A 19,954-nucleotide genomic window follows, 5' to 3' on the forward strand; every position below is an offset into this window, starting at 1 on the left:
ACAGCAGCTCCGTGACATACAGCGCTGACAGCAGCACCGTGACATACAGCGCTGACAGCAGCTCCGTGACATACAGCGCTGACAGCACCTCCGTGACATACAGCGCTGACAGCAGCTCCGTGACATACAGCGCTGACAGCAGCTCCGTGACATACAGCGCTGACAGCAGCTCCGTGACATACAGCGCTGACAGCAGCTCCGTGACATACAGCGCTGACAGCAGCTCCGTGACATACAGCGCTGACAGCAGCTCCGTGACATACAGCGCTGACAGCAGCTCCGTGACATACAGCGCTGACAGCAGCTCCGTGACATACAGCGCTGACAGCAGCTCCGTGACATACAGCGCTGACAGCAGCTCCGTGACATACAGCGCTGACAGCAGCTCCGTGACATACAGCGCTGACAGCAGCTCCGTGACATACAGCGCTGACAGCAGCTCCGTGACATACAGCGCTGACAGCAGCACCGTAAGCAGCCCCAGGAGGAAGTCAGCACAGCACAGGGATGGTGTGATCCCCTCATAATAAGAACCCCCAGGAGGAAGTCAGCACAGCACAGGGATGGTGGGAGCCCCTCATAATAAGAACACCCAGGAGGAAGTCAGCACAGCACAGGGATGGTGGGAACCCCTCATAATAAGCAGCCCCAGTAGAAATATGACACCGCTCAACCTCTTCAAAGAGGAGGGTAGGGGCATATAGTACGGTGTGCTTTTTTGGGTCAGGGAAGTGAGCCAAATGAATTAAGAAGGTCTGTGTGCTTGATTCCAAAAATTGTTTATAGACATATACATGGTCTACTGATCACATGTGTTGAATTCCTCCGAGATCCATGCCTCATTCATTTTTAGAAATGTGAGGTAGTTAACACTGTGGTGAGCTAGGCGAGTACGCTTATCGGTCACAATCCCCCCTGCTGCGCTGAACGTCCTTTCGGACAGGACACTGGATGAGGGGCAAGCCAACAGTTCGATTGCAAATTGGGCAAGCTCTGGCCAGAGGTCAAGCCTGCCCACCCAGTAGTCTAGGGGTTCATCACTCCTCAGAGCGTCCACATCGGCCGTTAACCCAATGTAGTCGGACACCTGACGGTCTAGGCGTTCCCTGATGCTGGATCCGGATGACACCTGTCGATGGGTCGGCTGAAAGAATGACCTCATATCCGAAGTCACCAACACATCTTCAAACCGGCCTCTTCTTGCAGGCGCTGTTGGATTGGTACCCGCAAATCCTTCTCTGGGAGTGGGAATTGCTCCTCTGCCAGCGCACGCAAAAGCAGAATGCAGCAGGAAGTGCTGCATTCTGACAGCCCTCTGCGACGGCGGTAACATTTCCGCCATTTTGTGTTTGTACCGGGGGTCTAAGTACGTTGCCACCCAGTACTGGTCCTTGACCCTCATGCTTTTTATACGGGGGTCCCTATTAAAACACTGGAGCATGAAGGCCCCCATTTGCACTAAAGTGGAAGCGGTGTGGTGGCCTGGCTCCTGCTCATCATCCAGGATAATGTCGTCCTCTTCATTCTCCTCTCCCCATCCTCGCACAACAGGGATCCCAGAAAGGTTTAAAGCATGCTCTTCTTGCTCCTGCTCATCCGCCCCGGCACCATCCTCCTCTGACTCCTCATCAGACTCCTGTTGTTGACTTGTCTCAGATAGAGTAGCCCCCCCTGGGAATTCATCCAGCATTGCGACTTCCTCATCTTCCCGCTCCTGCTCCTCCACAGCCTGATCAATGACACGACGCAATGCACGCTCCAGAAAGAAGGCATAAGGTACCATGTCACTGATGGCGCCATGGCTGCGACTGACCAGTTTGGTGATCTCCTCAAATGGCCGCAGAAGTCTGCATGTGTCGCGCATGAGCAGCCACTGGCGCGGTGAAAAAAAACCCAGCTCCCCAGAACCGTTTCTTTCGCAGAGTTCATACAGGTAGACGTTAACTGCACGTTTCTGCTGGAGCAGCCTATCAAGCATATAGAAGGTTGAGTTCCATCGCGTCGGGCAATCGCAAATAAGACGTCTGACCGGCAGATGGTGTCGCCGCTGAATGTCAGCAAGGCGAGCCATGGCCGTGTAAGATCTTCTGAAATGGGCCGAGATTTTCCTTGCCTGCCGCAAGATGTCCTGGACCCCAGGGTATTTGACAAGGAATCGCTGCACGACCAAGTTTAAGACGTGTGCCATGCACGGCACGTGCGTGATTTTGCCCTGTTTCAATGCGCTAAGCAGATTGGCACCGTTGTCACACACCACTTTACCAACTGTCAAATTGAGCGGTGTTAGCCACTCATCTGCCTGTGAACGCAAAGCTGAAAGGAGTGCCGGGCCAGTGTGGCTCTTTGCTTCCAGGCACAACAGACGCAGCACGGCATGGCAACGTCTCACCTGGCATGTGGAATAGGTTCTGGGGAGCTTGGGCGGTGCAGTGGAAGAGACGCTAGCAGCGGAAAAGGAGGAGGCAGCTGAGGAGGAGAGGGAGGAGGATGGAGTAGGAGGAGGAGAAGAAGAGTCAGGCCTGCATGCAATCCGTGGCGGTAAAACCAAATCTACACGGGTGCCACGGGTTACATGCTTGACGGCCGTCAGAAGGTTCACCCAGTGGGCAGTAAAACTGATATACCTTCCCTGCCCGTGTTTGCTAGACCACGTGTCTGTGGTCAGATGTATCTTGGCACCGACACTGTGTGCCAGAGATACATTCACTTGCCGCTGAACATGGCCATATAGCTCTGGGATGCCCTTCTCTGAGAAATACTTCCTTCCTGGGACCTTCCATTGTGGTGTTCCAATGGCCACAAATTTGCGAAAGGCCTCCGAGTCCACCAGTTTATATGGCAGTAGTTGGCGGGCTATGAGTTCTGACAAGCCAGCCGCCAACCGTTGGGCAAGAGGGTTATCCGGCGTCATCATTTTTTTACGCTCAAACATTAGGCCCACGGAAGCCTGCCTTTTTGCAGAAAAATGTGAGCTTGGCGTGATGGAAGGTGGAGTGGAGGACAATTGTGAGGAGAGAGGAGAAGGAGAAGTAGAAGACGAGGCTGGACGGTGAGAGCCTGCAGTGTGGCTTTGTGTGTTCCGTTGCTCCCACTGGGCTCGGTGATGGCTGCTCATGTGCCTTCTTAAGGCGGTCGTCCCTAGGTGAGTATTGGGCTTACCGCGACTAACGCGTTGACTGCAAAGATTGCAGATGGCAACGCTATTGTCAGCAGCGGACACGTTAAAAAAAGCCCACACTGCGGAGCCATGTGCCGGTGTCCTGGGAGCGCCAGATGTGACCGTACATGGTCGATGACTCGCTCCTGATACATTTGCAGTCTGCTTTGTCCCTGCTGTGCAATGTAAGTCATTGCTGCTTCTCCTCCCTATCTGCTGGTCCATATCTCCCTCTGAACTCCCCTCCTCTTCCTCTCTTGTGGGCACCCACGTGACATCACTAGACACGTCATCATCAACGTCACCTTCCCCACCGCTATAAGTAGAGTAGGCAGCAACACCGGGGACCAACCTCCTCCTTGGGCTGATCTGGGTACTGGCGTCAGACTGCTGAGTAGCGCTTGTTGCTACCTCCTCTTCCTGATCCAATACCAAGAGTGGCTGCGCATCAGAAATGTCCTCTTGATATGGATCGGAAAATAATTCCAGTGACTCAAGCGGAAGGTATGTGGTGGTGGTGGTGGTGGTCGTGTTGTTGGTGGTAGTGTCTTTGGGGGTGCACATAGCAGAGAGTGAAGAAGAGGGTGCAGATCGAGAGGATGAGGAGGGTGCAGAAGAGTAAGGCTGAGCGAGCCACTCAACCAAGTCTGGTGCATCCTTTAAAGTAATTGAACGCACCTTCTGCAACTTCCCACTTTGGCTCAAGCCTGTTGCTCCTGCCCTACCCCTACCACCCCTGCGGAAGGGCCTGCCTCTTCCTCTGCATGTCATTTTTTAAATGACCCTGTGACAAAACTCTTAGTCCCTATACCGCTGAAGGACTGCTGCAGTATAGGTGAGCGGTCAGCAGTGGTGCACGTCAACCCTATCTATTGTGGACCTATAGCGGTCCTTACAGAACAGCAGACTGTACCGCACTCAAGCCTATGTACCGTAGCACCCTATACCAAGTTACCAGTCCTTATAAGAACTTTTGTGGACCAAGCAGGTTGTGTATTAGTGTTTAGCAGACTGTACGTCAGTCCCTATACCGCTGAAGGACTGCTGCAGTATAGGGCAGCGGTCAGCAGTGGTGCACGTCAACCCTATCTATTGTGGACCGATAGCGGTCCTTACAGAACAGCAGACTGTACCGCACTCAAGCCTATGTACCGTAGCACCCTATACCAAGTTACCAGTCCTTATAAGAACTTTTGTGGACCAAGCAGGTTGTGTATTAGTGTTTAGCAGACTGTACGTCAGTCCCTATACCGCTGAAGGACTGCTGCAGTATAGGGCAGCGGTCAGCAGTGGTGCACGTCAACCCTATCTATTGTGGACCGATAGCGGTCCTTACAGAACAGCAGACTGTACCGCACTCAAGCCTATGTACCGTAGCACCCTATACCAAGTTACCAGTCCTTATAAGAACTTTTGTGGAACAAGCAGGTTGTGTGTTAGTGATTAGCAGACTGTACGTCAGTCCCTATACCAATGAAGGACTGCTGCAGTATAGGGCAGCGGTCAGCAGTAGTGCACGGCAACCCTATGTATTGTGGACCGATAGCGGTCCTTACAGAACAGCAGACTGTACCGCACTCAAGCCTATGTACCGTAGCACCCTATACCAAGTTACCAGTCCTTATAAGAACTTTTGTGGACCAAGCAGGTTGTGTATTAGTGTTTAGCAGACTGTACGTCAGTCCCTATACCGCTGAAGGACTGCTGCAGTATAGGGCAGCGGTCAGCAGTGGTGCACGTCAACCCTATGTATTGTGGACCGATAGCGGTCCTTACAGAACAGCAGACTGTAACGCACTCAGGCCTATGTACCGTAGCACCCTATACCAAGTTACCAGTCCTTATAAGAACTTTTGTGGACCAAGCAGGTTGTGTGTTAGTGATTAGCAGACTGTACGTCAGTCCCTATACCAATGAAGGACTGCTGCAGTATAGGGCAGCGGTCAGCAGTAGTGCACGGCAACCCTATGTATTGTGGACCGATAGCGGTCCTTACAGAACAGCAGACTGTAACGCACTCAGGCCTATGTACCGTAGCACCCTATACCAAGTTACCAGTCCTTATAAAAACTTTTGTGGACCAAGCAGGTTGTGTGTTAGTGTTTAGCAGACTGTGCGTCAGTCCCTATACCGCTGAAGGACTGCTGCAGTATAGGGCAGCGGTCAGCAGTGGTGCACGTCAACCCTATCTATTGTGGACCGATAGCGGTCCTTACAGAACAGCAGACTGTACCGCACTCAAGCCTATGTACCGTAGCACCCTATACCAAGTTACCAGTCCTTATAAGAACTTTTGTGGACCAAGCAGGTTGTGTATTAGTGTTTAGCAGACTGTACGTCAGTCCCTATACCGCTGAAGGACTGCTGCAGTATAGGGCAGCGGTCAGCAGTGGTGCACGTCAACCCTATGTATTGTGGACCGATAGCGGTCCTTACAGAACAGCAGACTGTAACGCACTCAGGCCTATGTACCGTAGCACCCTATACCAAGTTACCAGTCCTTATAAGAACTTTTGTGGACCAAGCAGGTTGTGTGTTAGTGATTAGCAGACTGTACGTCAGTCCCTATACCAATGAAGGACTGCTGCAGTATAGGGCAGCGGTCAGCAGTAGTGCACGGCAACCCTATGTATTGTGGACCGATAGCGGTCCTTACAGAACAGCAGACTGTACTGCACTCAGGCCTATGTACCGTAGCACCCTATACCAAGTTACCAGTCCTTATAAAAACTTTTGTGGACCAAGCAGGTTGTGTGTTAGTGTTTAGCAGACTGTGCGTCAGTCCCTATACCGCTGAAGGACTGCTGCAGTATAGGGCAGCGGTCAGCAGTAGTGCACGGCAACCCTATGTATTGTGGACCGATAGCGGTCCTTACAGAACAGCAGACTGTAACGCACTCAGGCCTATGTACCGTAGCACCCTATACCAAGTTACCAGTCCTTATAAGAACTTTTGTGGACCAAGCAGGTTGTGTGTTAGTGATTAGCAGACTGTACGTCAGTCCCTATACCAATGAAGGACTGCTGCAGTATAGGGCAGCGGTCAGCAGTAGTGCACGGCAACCCTATGTATTGTGGACCGATAGCGGTCCTTACAGAACAGCAGACTGTACCGCACCCAAGCCTATGTACCGTAGCACCCTAGACAGACCAAGTTACCAGTCCTGATAAAGAGCTTTGTGGAACAAGTGAGTTGTGAATGATTAGCAGACTGCAGCAGAAGGGCAGCAGTCAAGTATAATATTCTTTCTATATTTGGAAGAAAGAATATTATACGTGTACAAGCCTATTACCGTACCACTGATACCAGTCCTGAAAAGAACCTTTGTGGAACTAATAGTAACAGCAAGTCTTTAAAATTATCCTCACTGCCTGACACACTGCTTCCTGCCTGTCCCTATACAAATTGGCAAAAAAGAGTAGGCTGGAACGATTAGCTGGAACAGCTCTTTTGTGGACCTGATAGTAACAGCTAATGATGATGATGATGATGATGATGAAGAAAGACTAATCTGGCTGAGCTGTCCCTAAAATAGCAGCATACAGCGCTCTGTCCCTTTATCTAAACTGACAAAAGAAACTCAGGCTGCTGACCTAACACCTATACCAGTCCTGAAAAGAACTTTTGTGTACCAAATAGCTAGCGTTTTCTCTGTCCCTACTCCACACAGGATCCTTTCCCTACAGTGACAGAAGAAAGAATGTAAAATGGCCACCGGATCGGGTGTATTTATAGGTTAGGGGGAATGTCCAAGTGTCCATGAGCTGTCATGTCTCAATTGGTTGTCCTGTAACACATGATAAACGTGTCACGAAAGGTTAAAGTTCTTGTATACATTAAACACGTAAGTCCGCCGGGGCGAACGACGGAAAAAGGCGTTCGAACCCGCGGACGGCGAAAGTCGGAAATTCGCCGCGAAACGACCGCCGGGCGAACCGTTCGGCCATCACTAATGACTTGTAGGAGCTTTTAAAGCGCCACCTATGGGAGATATAGGGGACTGAGGTTTGTTGCTGTTTTACAGGCGCAAGCAAATTTAAGATTTGACATGTGCAACCACATCTTTTACATTTTACAAAAATTGGGTAATTTATTGTGTTTCAACGCCCTAAAATTAACTTTTATGGAATTTTTTTTTTTAAATTGCATTTCCTAAACCATTGCACTCATATAGTGTGACTTAACAAACTGGCACTACCACTATTTTATTCTCTAGAGCAGAGGTCCCGAAACGTTCTAAACAAATGCCCAGTTTACTGTCCTTCGCACTTTAGGGGGGTCCGACTGTGGACAGTGGGAGTAGAAAATGTCCTGGTGTCAGTGGAAGTAAACAGTGTCTCCTCTTTGGTATTAGGGGGAGCAATTGTGCCCCATCATTGTTGTCAGTGGAAGGAATAGTGTACCATCTTTGGTATTAGGGGGCAGAAAAGTGCCTCATTGTTGGCAGCATTGGGAGGAATAGTGCCCCATCATTGGTGTCAGTGGGAGGAATGGTGCCCCATCATTGGTTTCAGTGAGAGGTATGGGGAAGGGGGTCTTGTGTAATAATGGGGGTAATATGGGGAAGGGGGTCCTCTCACTGTGTAATAATGGGGGTAGTATGGGGATGGGGGTCATGTGTAATGATAGGGGTAGTATGGGGAAGAGGGTCTTGTATAATGATGGAGGCAGTATGGGGAAGAGGGTCTTGTATAATGATGGGGGTAGTATGGGGAAAGGATCCTGTGTAATGATAGGAGTAGTATGGGGAGGAGGGTCCTGTGTAATGATGGGGGTAGTATGGGGAGGGGGTTCCTGTGTAATGATGGCGGTAGTATGGGGAGGGGGGTCCTGTGTAATGATGGGGGTAGTATGGGGAGGGGAGTCCTGTGTAATGATGGGGGTAGTATGGGGAGGGGGGTCCTGTGTAATGATGGGGGTAGTATGGGAAGGGGGGTCCTGTGTAGTGATGGGGTAAAATGGGGAGGGGGGTCCTGTGTAATGATGGGGGTAGTATGGGGAGGGGGGTCCTGTGTAATGATGGGGGTAGTATGGGGAGGGGGGTCCTGTGCAATGATGGGGGTAGTATGGGGAAGGGGTCCTGTGTAATGATGGGGGTAGTTTGGGGAGGGGGGTCCTGTGTAATGATGGGGGTAGTATGTGGAAGGGGTCCTGTGTAATGAGGGGGGGTAGTATGTGGAAGGGGTCCTGTAATGAGGGGGGTAGTATGGGGAAGGGGGTCCTGTGTAATGATGGGGGTAGTATGTGGAAGGGGTCCTGTGTAATGATGGGGGTAGTATGGGGAGGGGGTCCTGTGTAATGATGGGGGTAGTATGAGGAGGGGGTCCTGTGTAATGATGGGGGTAGTATGGGGAAGGGGTCCTGTGTAATGATGGGGGTAGTATGGGGAGGGGTCCTGTGTAATGATGGGGGTAGTATAGGGAGGGGGGTCCTGTATAATGATGGGGGTAGTATGGGGAGGGGGGTCCTGTGTAATGATGGGGTATTATGGGAAGAGGGGGCCCTGTGTAATGATGGGGGTAGTATGGGGAGGGGAGTCCTGTGTAATGATGGGGGTAGTATGGGGAGGGGGGTCCTGTGTAATGATGGGGGTAGTATGGAAAGGGGGGTCCTGTGTAGTGATGGGGTAATATGGGGAGGGGGGTCCTGTGTAATGATGGGGGTAGTATGGGGAGGGGGTCCTGTGTAATGATGGGAGTAGTATAGGGAGGGGGGTCCTGTGTAATGATGGGGGTAGTATGGGAAGGGGGTCCTGTGTAATGATGGTGGTAGTATGGGGAAGGGGTCCTGTGTAATGATGGGGGTAGTATGGGGAGGGGGTCCTGTGTAATGATGGGGGTAGTATGTGGAAGGGGTCCTGTGTAATGAGGGGGGTAGTATGGGTAAGGGGGTCCTGTGTAATGATGGGGGTAGTATGGGGAGGGGGTCCTGTGTAATGATGGTGGTAGTATGGGGAGGGGGATCCTGTGTAATGATGGGGGTAGTATGGGAAGGGGGGTCCTGTGTAATGATGGGGGTAGTATGGGGAGGGGAGTCCTGTGTAATGATGGGGGTAGTATGGAGAGGGGGGTCCTGTGTAATGATGGGGGTAATATGGGGAGGGGGGTCCTGTGTAATGATGGGGGTAGTATGGGGAGGGGGGTCCTGTGTAATGATGGGGGTAGTATGGGGAGGGGGGTCCTGTGTAATGATGGGGGTAGTATGGGGAAGGGGTCCTGTGTAATGATGGGGGTAGTATGGGGAGGGGGGTCCTGTGTAATGATGGGGGTAGTATGTGGAAGGGGTCCTGTGTAATGAGGGGGGTAGTATGGGGAGGGGGGTCCTGTGTAATGATGGGGGTAGTATGTGGAAGGGGTCCTGTGTAATGAGGGGGGTAGTATGGGGAAGGGGGTCCTGTGTAATGATGGGGGTAGTATGGGGAAGGGGTCCTGTGTAATGATGGGGGTAGTATGGGGAGGGGCTCCTGTGTAATGATGGGGGTAGTATGGGGAGGGGGGTCCTGTGTAATGATGGGGGTAGTATGGGGAGGGGGGTCCTGTGTAATGATGGGGGTAGTATGTGGAAGGGGTCCTGTGTAATGAGGGGGGTAGTATGGGGAGGGGGTCCTGTGTAATGATGGGGGTAGTATGGGGAAGGGGGTCCTGTGTAATGATGGGGGTAGTATGGGGAAGGGGTCCTGTGTAATGATGGGGGTAGTTTGGGGAGGGGGTCCTGTGTAATGATGGTGGTAGTATGGGGAGAGGGGGCCTGTGTAATGATGGGGGTAGTATGTGGAAGGGGTCCTGTGTAATGAGGGGGGTAGTATGGGGAAGGGGGTCCTGTGTAATGATGGGGGTAGTATGGGGAGGGGGGTCCTGTGTAATGATGGGGGTAGTATGTGGAAGGGGTCCTGTGTAATGAGGGGGGTAGTATGGGGAAGGGGGTCCTGTGTAATGATGGGGGTAGTATGGGGAAGGGGTCCTGTGTAATGATGGGGGTAGTATGGGGAGGGGCTCCTGTGTAATGATGGGGGTAGTATGGGGAGGGGGGTCCTGTGTAATGATGGGGGTAGTATGGGGAGGGGGGTCCTGTGTAATGATGGGGGTAGTATGTGGAAGGGGTCCTGTGTAATGAGGGGGGTAGTATGGGGAGGGGGTCCTGTGTAATGATGGGGGTAGTATGGGGAAGGGGGTCCTGTGTAATGATGGGGGTAGTATGGGGAAGGGGTCCTGTGTAATGATGGGGGTAGTTTGGGGAGGGGGTCCTGTGTAATGATGGTGGTAGTATGGGGAGAGGGGGCCTGTGTAATGATGGGGGTAGTATGTGGAAGGGGTCCTGTGTAATGATGGGGGTAGTTTGGGGAGGGGGTCCTGTGTAATGATGGTGGTAGTATGGGGAGAGGGGGCCTGTGTAATGAGGGGGGTAGTATGGGGAGGGGGTCCTGTGTAATGATGGGGGTAGTATGTGGAAGGGGTCCTGTGTAATGATGGTCCTGTGTAATTCTGCCTGGTCATGTGTACAGTGAGGTGCATATGACAGGCTCAGAACCAGGCCTGATTGAACGTTTTGGGTATCAGCTTTCCCGGAGCCAATCAGTGGGAGCGCCTGGCCCCACTGAGAAGTCTGGGGAGGGGTACTTAAGATGTGGAAGTGACGGATCATTCGTGAGGCCATAGCGGTCTATTCCTGATTCTGGACCGGGGTAGCCCCGCGAGGGGTCCCGGTCATGGGAGCGTTCGTCGCTCCACAACATGCTTCGGTTGGCTAACCCCAATAGACCCGCCTGATCTGGGGTAGGGATCCGTCTGTTCCCGAGTCTCGGAACCGGCTGGTCCGAGGTGCAGTAACTGAGGGAGGATTCAAGGCGTTCCGGGTGTGCTCTCGGCTTGGAGAGGCACCACAGCTTGTATAAGTGACCGGGGGGAGGACTCTTCGTAGGATGGCCGGCAAGTGGCATCCTCAGAAGTGCCTGGCTACTGAGTTGTGAAGGACATTGACGAATTCACGCTTTTTCCAGTACTGCCAAGGAGAGAACGTTCCAGGTACTGAGGGAAAAAGGTTCCTGTTCACTTCTGTTACCAGTTACTCAAGGTCAAAGATTTCACAAGTTCTGGATCAAAGTGCTGACTGCCATAATCTCTGGCTAGAGATTTGTTCAGCCTTGAAGCACCCAAATGCGAGTGGCTACTCTCTGGGTGGTATTAGATACTTTATGATTTTAGTGGTTCAGGGTGCCTGAGTTTCTTCACCCTTGCCCTCTGTTCCCATAGGAGACTGTGTTGTTGGATGTCACCCCTGCAAATAAAAACCTTTTCTAAAGGACTTTTATGGTGTCAGCGTCCAAAGTTGTTGGGCACTAACTCTGGGAACCCCTAGACGTAGAAGAACCAGCCAAGTGGAGGAGAATTATAGCTAGTCCCACACAGCTCTGAGGGGAATTAGGAAATTAGGAAATTAAAAAAAAATTTTTTTTGAAAAAAAACATTTTAGAAAAAAAAAAAAATCATTTTAGAAAAAAAATCATTTTAGAAAAAAATTATAATTAGGAAATTTAGAAAATGAAGTAAGCCCAAACGTTAAGGCCGCCCTGCCAGGAGTTATGGCCGCTAGAACAGGAAATCCCAATACCTATAATTTAATAGTTATTATTAGTTAGCTAGTCAGTTATTTCGAATTTCCGGATTTTCAAATTTTCTAGTTTACGAAACTTCAAATTTGCAGATTTCTGATTGTTGGATATTCTAATTTACGAATTTATCAATTTTTTAATCTTCGAATTTACGAATTTTCAAATTTGCGAATTTCAGATTTTTGGATTTTCAAATTTACGAATTTATGAATTTTCGAATTGACGAAATTTTGAATTTTTGGATTTCGGATTTACGAATTTACGAAATTCGGGATTTCAGATTTTCGAATTTACAAATTTTCGTTTTTTCCGGATTTTCAAATAAACGAATTTACGAATTTTAAAGTTTTAGAATTTATGAATTTCCATCATAAAGAATGACATCGAAAAAAAACAAAAAAAAAAACAAATAAAATAAAAACTAAAACATTTTTTTTTTTGCACATGTCTAACATTTATGGTTGGATAATAAGACAGCTGTCAATTGATGGAGGCTCCTCCTATGTCTGTGGTCATCTTTATTTTAAATTGTCAGGCATAGTGACATCTGACGTAACATCTGATGGGTTCCTGAGTTTCCCAGAGAAACCGTCCAAGGCTTCAGAATGGCTCGCCACTATGACATCAGAGCTGGTGAAGGGTCCAGCAGGACAGGAAGTGAGAGGAAATAAACAGAAAATAATTCTAATCCTGACTCACTCTATTCACAATAAAGGCTTTATGCAGAGCTATAAGGTGGTCACAGTGTTTATTTAGGCGCACCCCCCAGTTGTCTCCAGAGCAGGAATAGAGGGGAAATCTTACAATGGGGACACTAGTTCTGGTGACAACCAGGGATTCCCTCACTTTAGAGGGATTTCCTCACTTCCTGTTTTGGATATGATACAGGAAGTGAACCATTTACCCTTACCCTGAAGACTGAAAGTGAAAGAAAATCCTATATTTTGGGTTGTCACCAGAATAGGAATAAAGGGGAAATCTTACAATGGGGTCCCTAGTTCTGGTGACAACCGGGGATTTCCTTACTTTAGGGGAATTTCCTCACTTTCTTTTTTGGCTATGCTACAGGAAGGAAGTGAACCATTTATTGTTATCCCCAAGAGTCAAAATGAAAGAAAATTAAAACTGTTGGCTTGTCACCAGAACAGGAATAGAGGAAAAATCTTCCAATGGGGACACTAGTTCTGGTGACAACCGGGATTCCCTTACTTTAAAGGGATTTCATCACTTCCTGTTTTGACTTTGCTACAAGGAAGTGAATCAAATAATGTTATCTCCAAGAGTAAAAGTGAAAGAAAATCCTACATTTTGGCTTGTTGTTACCAGAACAGGAAAAGAGGGGAAATCTTCCAATGGGAACACTAGTTCTGGAGGCAACCAGGGATTCCCTCACTTTAGAGGAATTTCCTCACTTCCTGTTTTGGATATGATACAGGAAGTGAACCATTTATTGTTAACCTGAAGACTGAAAGAAAGTCCTATATTTTGGGTTGTCACCAGATCAGGAATAGAGGGGATATCTTCCAATGGGGACACTATTTCTGGTGACAACTGGGGATTTCCTTACTTTAGAGGGATTTCCTTGCTTCCTGTTTTGGCTATGCTACAGGAAGTGAACTATTTATTGTTATCCCCAAGAATGAAAGTGAAAGAAAATTAAAAATGTCGGCTTGTCACTAGAACAGGAATAGAGGAAAAATCTTCCAATGGGGACACTAGTTCTTGTGACATCCGATTATTCCCTTACTTTAAAGGGATTTCCTCACTTCCTGTTCTGGCTGTGCTACAAGGAAGTGAATCATTTACAATTATAACCCAAGAGTTAAAGTGAAAGACAATCCAAACGTTTGGCTTGTTGTCACCAGAACAGGAAAAGAGGGGAAATCTTCCAATGGGAACACTAGTTCTGGAGGCAACCAGGGATTCCCTTTCACTTCCTGTATTTTGCTATGGGATAGGAAGTAAAGGGAAATCTCCCCTATGTCCACCACAATATCACAGTCCTGCTAAAGGTCGCTGATTGCAGCCATTACTAGTATAAAAAAAAAATTCCATTACATAGCCTATAGTTTGTAGATGCTATATCTTTTGCACAAACCAATCAATGTACGCTCATTTTTTTTTTTTTTTTACGAAAAAACATGTAGCAGAATACAAATTGCCCTAAATTTATGATGAAATTTGATTTTTTTTTACAGTTTTTTATTGGATGTTTTATAGCGGAAAGTAAAAAAATATATATATTTTTTTAAACTTGTCGGTCTTTTTTTGTTTATATAAAATGCAGAGGTGATCAAATACCACCAAAAGAAAGCTCTATTTGTGGAGAAAAAAGGACATACATTTTATTTGAGTACAGCACCGCGCGATTGCGCAATGGTCACTTAAAGTAACGCAGTTCTGTATCGCATAAAATGGCCTGATCATGAAGGGGGTAAATCTTCCTGAGGTCAAGTGGTTAAAGGAAACATTTATTATTAATATTATTATTTTAACAGGCTGTCCCCAGTAGCAGTAGGAGTAGTTGGGGCCCCCCTGGTGTCCTTCTCGCTCTGTGGTGAGGTGACATGAGTCAGTGTTATTGTTGTTGCTCAGTGCGGGTGTACCAACATGGCTATCCACCCCGCTCCAACCAAGCAGCGCTCAGGCCATCTTGGTACTCCCAGCTTGGCATCGCCATAGCGACGGGAGCCCCGGGGCCGGGGAAGTGACATCGGCCGCGCTCTCGCGAGAGTTCCGTCGGCCATTTCTCCATTGATTGCGTCTGCTGCTGGCAGGGTGTCCGCTCAGCATGTACCCCGTGTGACGCCGCCCGCCGCCCGTAGAATGGTGCCCGGAGAGGACGGACAGCCCGTCCCCCGAGAGGTGAGGAACCCTGACAGCCTGGGGGCCCTGCATCGAACGAGGGGCCCCAGGCCTGACAGCTCTTAGAGGGCCCTGATCACCGTCACTGGGGCCCTGATTAGCATTGTCATCTCTGGGGCTCCTTGTCATTAGGGGGGCTGATGGCTCTCACTGATGGGGCCCTAAATATTATGAGGACCTCAGGGACCCCTTATAATCATTTCCAGTGAGGGTCCACCATCATAGGGGCCCAACATCATAGGGGTCCCTCTGCTATTGTAGCCCTAGGGCCCCTTGTTCTTCCTGATAAGCCCCTCAATATTAGGATCTCAAGGGGCCCCTTTATCATCATTGTGAGTTAGGGGCCCATCTGTTGCGGGCCATCATTGGGGCCCCCTGTCATTATAGGACCCTTCATCATTATTAGGATCTTAAGGACCCCTTATCATTGCCAGTGAGGGTCCACCATCATAGGGGCCCCTTGTAGCCCTAGGGTCCCTTGTACTTCCTGATAAGCCCCTCAATATTAGTAGGATCTCAAGGGCCCCTTGTCAACCTAGGGCTCCTTATCATCATTACCAGTGAGGGTCCACCATCATAGGGGCCCCTTGTTCTTCCTGATAAGCCCCTCAATATTATTAGGATCTCAGGGGCCCCTTATCATCATTGCCAGTGAGGGTCCACCATCATAGGTTCCCCTCATTGTAGCCCTAGGGTCCCTTGTTGTTCCTGATAAGCCCCTCCAATATAATTAGGATCTCAAGGGGCCTCTCTGTCATCGTGATTTAGGTGCGCATCTGTTGCGGTCATCATTGGGGGGGGCTGTCATTATAGGACCATTCATCATTATTAGGATCTCAAGGGCCCCTTGTCATCCTAGGGCCCCTTATCATTGCCAATGAGGGTCCACCATACTAAGGGCCCCTCATTGTAGCCCTAGGGTCCCTTGTTCTTCCTGATAAGCCCATCAATATTATTAGGATTTCAAGGGCCCCTTGGTCAACCTAGGACCCCTTATCATCATTGTGAGTTAGGGGCCCATTTGTTGCAGTCATCATTGGGACCCCCTGGCATTATAGAGCCCTTTATCATTATGAGGATTTCAGGGACCTCTGGTTATTTTAGGCCCCTTATCATCTTTGCCAGTGAGGGTCCACCATCATAGGGGCCCCTTGTTGTTCCTGATAATTCCCTTCAATATTATTAGGGTCTCAATAGCCCCTTGTCACCCTAGGGCCCCTTATTGTGAGTTAGGGGTCCATCAGTGTCAGTGAGGGCCTACCATCTCAGGGGCCCCTCATCATCATAGGGGTGGTCCTGTCCTTTAGGGCCTTTTAGTATTATTAATACAGGGGCCCCTTGTTGTTATGGGGCCCTTTTTTTAATAGCTTGTCAGTGGTGACCCCCCCCCCCCCCCCCCCAATACTATCACCATGACCTGTGTTGTAATATCAGGGGTCCCAACCGTCATTGTTTTAAGCATACAATACTTTTTTTTTGCATCATTGTGCCATTTTATCATTGTTTTCAGTGAGGGCCCCTATCATCAAAGTCCCTTTTATTATAGCCTGGGACCCTTGCCCCTGTGATCATCTTAAAGACCCCTTATAATTGTAATTGATGGGCCCTTACCGTTAACGAACATTACAGGGGTCCCATGTCCTCAGTGCCTGCTGTAAATGTCAATGAGGACCCCTATCATAAAAGTCCCTTTTATTGTCATGGGGTACTTCATTACTGTGATCATCCAAAGGACCCCCAGAATACATGCTATTGAAGGGCCCTTGCCATTAACATTATAGGGGCCCCTTTCATGGGGCCTACTATAATTGCTGTCGTGAGAAACAGCTAATCAGGAAGGATGATCTATTATCACTCGGGGCCCTAACCATTCTGATTGTCCCTGGGATCCCTTATAATGGTTTTATGCTGTTAAGACCATTGATGTTAAAAGGGCCCCATGGTCTTATAGGACCCTCTATTGTTGTCCATGAGAACATCTATCATAGTACAGTGTGCTGCATCATCACTGGGGCCCCAACTCTTGATTGCTCTTGGAACCCCTTATTCTTTTCTTTATTGTTGTTCAGGGGCCCTGAGTGTTGACATTATAGGGGCCCTATGTCCTTATATGATCTTCTAGTATTATTGTCATTGAGAATCTGTCATTGTAGAGGTTGCATCATCACTGGGGGATCCTAACCTTTATGATTATCGCAGGGGCCCAATTCAATAATTTTATTGTTGACCCTATAGGGTCCCCATGGCCTTATAGGACCCTTGGTCACTGAGAACATCTGTCATTGTGGAAGTATCATCACCGGGGGCCCCTAACCTTCATGTTCAAGGTTATATATTTTTTTTTGGGTTGTTAAGGGGTCCATAGTGCTGACATTAGAGGGCCTTATAGGACCCTCTATCATTGTCCATGCGAACATCTGTCATTGTAGAAGCTTCTGCATCATCACTGGGGCCCCTAGCCATTATTACTACCCTGGGAACCCCCTTATTAGGTACTTTATTGTTGTTAGGGGGCCCTCGTTGATAGTGAGACCATCTGTCCGTATAACAGTTGGTGCATCATCGCTGGGGCCCCTACCTGTTATGGTTATCTGAGAGACCCCTTATAATAATTTACTGTTAAGAGGCCCCTACTTTTGAAGGGCCCCATGTCATTTATGGAGCCTTCATCATTATCAATTGAGAACAATTGTCATTGTAGAGGTTGCTGTATCATTACAGGGGCCCCAACGCCACAGATTTTATTAAAGCGGTCCTCACAGGGGCCCCTTGGCCTCATTGTCACTGAGCACCATTATCCTAGAGTAGTCTTTATTATCACTGGGGCCCCCTAACCATTATGGGTATCCTAAGGACCCCTTATAATATTTTTTTATAGTTACACTGTCAGCTATCATCACTGGGGCCCCTTAACCTGTAATAATACATCAGCCCCTACAGTGACAGGCGATTCCCACTCGCTCTGATGATAAAGGGTCCTATAAGGACACAGGGCCCCTGATGGCACTGGGGTGAGTAGGGATCTTTTACTAGGGCCACTTCAATAAATACCAGCCAGGCAGAATATCATCTCTCTGCTCAGGATTTGCTGATGATTGTACTGTGGAGGGGCCCCTCCAGTGTTTTCACTGACTTCAGGGATGTGTGCACTGCTGAAAGCAAGGGCCCCACCCATGGCGTCGGGCCCCCAGAGTCCAGAACAATCGGGATACAAAAATACAATGTTGGTTGAGTTGTCTCTTAAAGTCGAAGGAAAGAATATAATATAAACTAACTTTGTAAATGTTCCTCCGCATTGCCCTTCGTATGTTTCCTAATAAATTGTAATGTCAGTGTAGTCTTCCTGTGTGATCATGTGACCACAAATCTCCGGGTAGTGTCTGTGGAGGGCCCACGACGCTTCCTCACCCCATCTTCTGTGGAGGGCCCACGACGCTTCCTCACCCCATCTTCTGTGGAGGGCCCACGACGCTTCCTCATCCCATCTTCTGTGGAGGGCCCACGACGCTTCCTCATCCCCATCTTCTGTGGAGGGCCCACGACGCTTCCTCACCCCATCTTCTGTGGAGGGCCCACGACGCTTCCTCACCCCATCTTCTGTGGAGGGCCCACGATGCTTCCTCACCCCATCTTCTGTGGAGGGCCCACGACGCTTCCTCATCCCATCTTCTGTGGAGGGCCCACGACGCTTCCTCATCCCCATCTTCTGTGGAGGGCCCACAGCGCTTCCTCATCCCATCTTCTGTGGAGGGCCCACAGCGCTTCCTCATCCCATCTTCTGTGGAGGGCCCACAGCGCTTCCTCATCCCATCTTCTGTGGAGGGCCCACAGCGCTTCCTCATCCCATCTTCTGTGGAGGGCCCACAGTGCTTCCTCATCCCATCTTCTGTGGAGGGCCCACGACGCTTCCTTATCCCATCTTCTGTGGAGGGCCCACGACGCTTCCTTATCCCATCTTCTGTGGAGGGCCCACGACGCTTCCTTATCCCATCTTCTGTGGAGGGCCCACGACGCTTCCTTATCCCATCTTCTGTGGAGGGCCCACAACGCTTTCTCATTCCATCGTCTGTGGAGGGCCCACGACGCTTCCTCACCCCATCTTCTGTGGAGGGCCCACGACGCTTCCTCACCCCATCTTCTGTGGAGGGCCCACGACGCTTCCTCATCCCATCTTTTGTGGAGGGCCCACGACGCTTTCTCACCCCATCTTTTGTGGAGGGCCCACGACGCTTCCTCATCCCTTCTTCTGTGGAGGGCCCACGACGCTTCCTTATCCCTTCTTCTGTGGAGGGCCCACGACGCTTCCTCATCCCATCTTCTGTGGAGGGCCCACGACGCTTCCTTATCCCATCTTCTGTGGAGGGCCCACGACGCTTCCTTATCCCATCTTCTGTGGAGGGCCCACGACGCTTCCTTATCCCATCTTCTGTGGAGGGCCCACGACGCTTTCTCATTCCATCGTCTGTGGAGGGCCCACGACGCTTCCTCACCCCATCTTCTGTGGAGGGCCCACGACGCTTCCTCACCCCATCTTCTGTGGAGGGCCCACAGCGCTTCCTTATCCCATCTTCTGTGGAGGGCCCACGACGCTTCCTCACCCCATCTTCTGTGGAGGGCCCACGACGCTTCCTCATCCCATCTTCTGTGGAGGGCCCACGACGCTTCCTCATCCCATCTTCTGTGGAGGGCCCACGACGCTTCCTCATCCCCATCTTCTGTGGAGGGCCCACGACGCTTCCTCATCCCCATCTTCTGTGGAGGGCCCACGACGCTTCCTCAGCCCCATCTTCTGTGGAGGGCCCACGACGCTTCCTCATCCCCATCTTCTGTGGAGGGCCCACGACGCTTCCTCATCCCCATCTTCTGTGGAGGGCCCACGACGCTTCCTCATCCCCATCTTCTGTGGAGGGCCCACGACGCTTCCTCATCCCCATCTTCTGTGGAGGGCCCACGACGCTTCCTCATCCCCATCTTCTGTGGAGGGCCCACGACGCTTCCTCATCCCCATCTTCTGTGGAGGGCCCACGACGCTTCCTCATCCCCATCTTCTGTGGAGGGCCCACGACGCTTCCTCATCCCCATCTTCTGTGGAGGGCCCACGACGCTTCCTCACCCCATCTTCTGTGGAGGGCCCACGACGCTTCCTCACCCCCATCTTCTGTGGAGGGCCCACGACGCTTCCTCACCCCCATCTTCTGTGGAGGGCCCACGACGCTTCCTCACCCCCATCTTCTGTGGAGGGCCCACGACGCTTCCTCACCCCCATCTTCTGTGGAGGGCCCACGACGCTTCCTCACCCCCATCTTCTGTGGAGGGCCCACGA

The 19,954-nt window shown here is 50.1% G+C and overlaps 1 protein-coding gene across 5 annotated transcripts in view; it reads left to right on the forward strand.

Annotated features, from left to right (window-relative positions):
* Positions 1-14,476: 14,476 nt before the first annotated feature.
* The window catches only part of USP47 (ubiquitin specific peptidase 47), a 123,679-nt gene continuing 118,201 nt past the window's right edge, over positions 14,477-19,954 (forward strand). For 4 of the 5 annotated variants that reach the window (XM_077453562.1, XM_077453566.1, XM_077453567.1 and 1 more), the window contains exon 1: positions 14,501-14,631. In XM_077453562.1, the coding sequence (XP_077309688.1) occupies positions 14,593-14,631 (39 nt within the window). In that variant the 5' untranslated portion in view covers positions 14,501-14,592. Of the gene's footprint in view, positions 14,632-19,954 lie in introns of all 5 variants that reach the window. The other variant, XM_077453569.1, reaches the window with a different exon arrangement.

The sequence above is a fragment of the Lithobates pipiens genome, unplaced genomic scaffold, assembly GCF_037356315.1.
Source record: "Lithobates pipiens isolate NorthernLeopardFrog02 unplaced genomic scaffold, aLitPip1_a1.2 Scaffold_24, whole genome shotgun sequence".
Taxonomy (NCBI): Eukaryota; Metazoa; Chordata; class Amphibia; order Anura; family Ranidae; genus Lithobates; species Lithobates pipiens.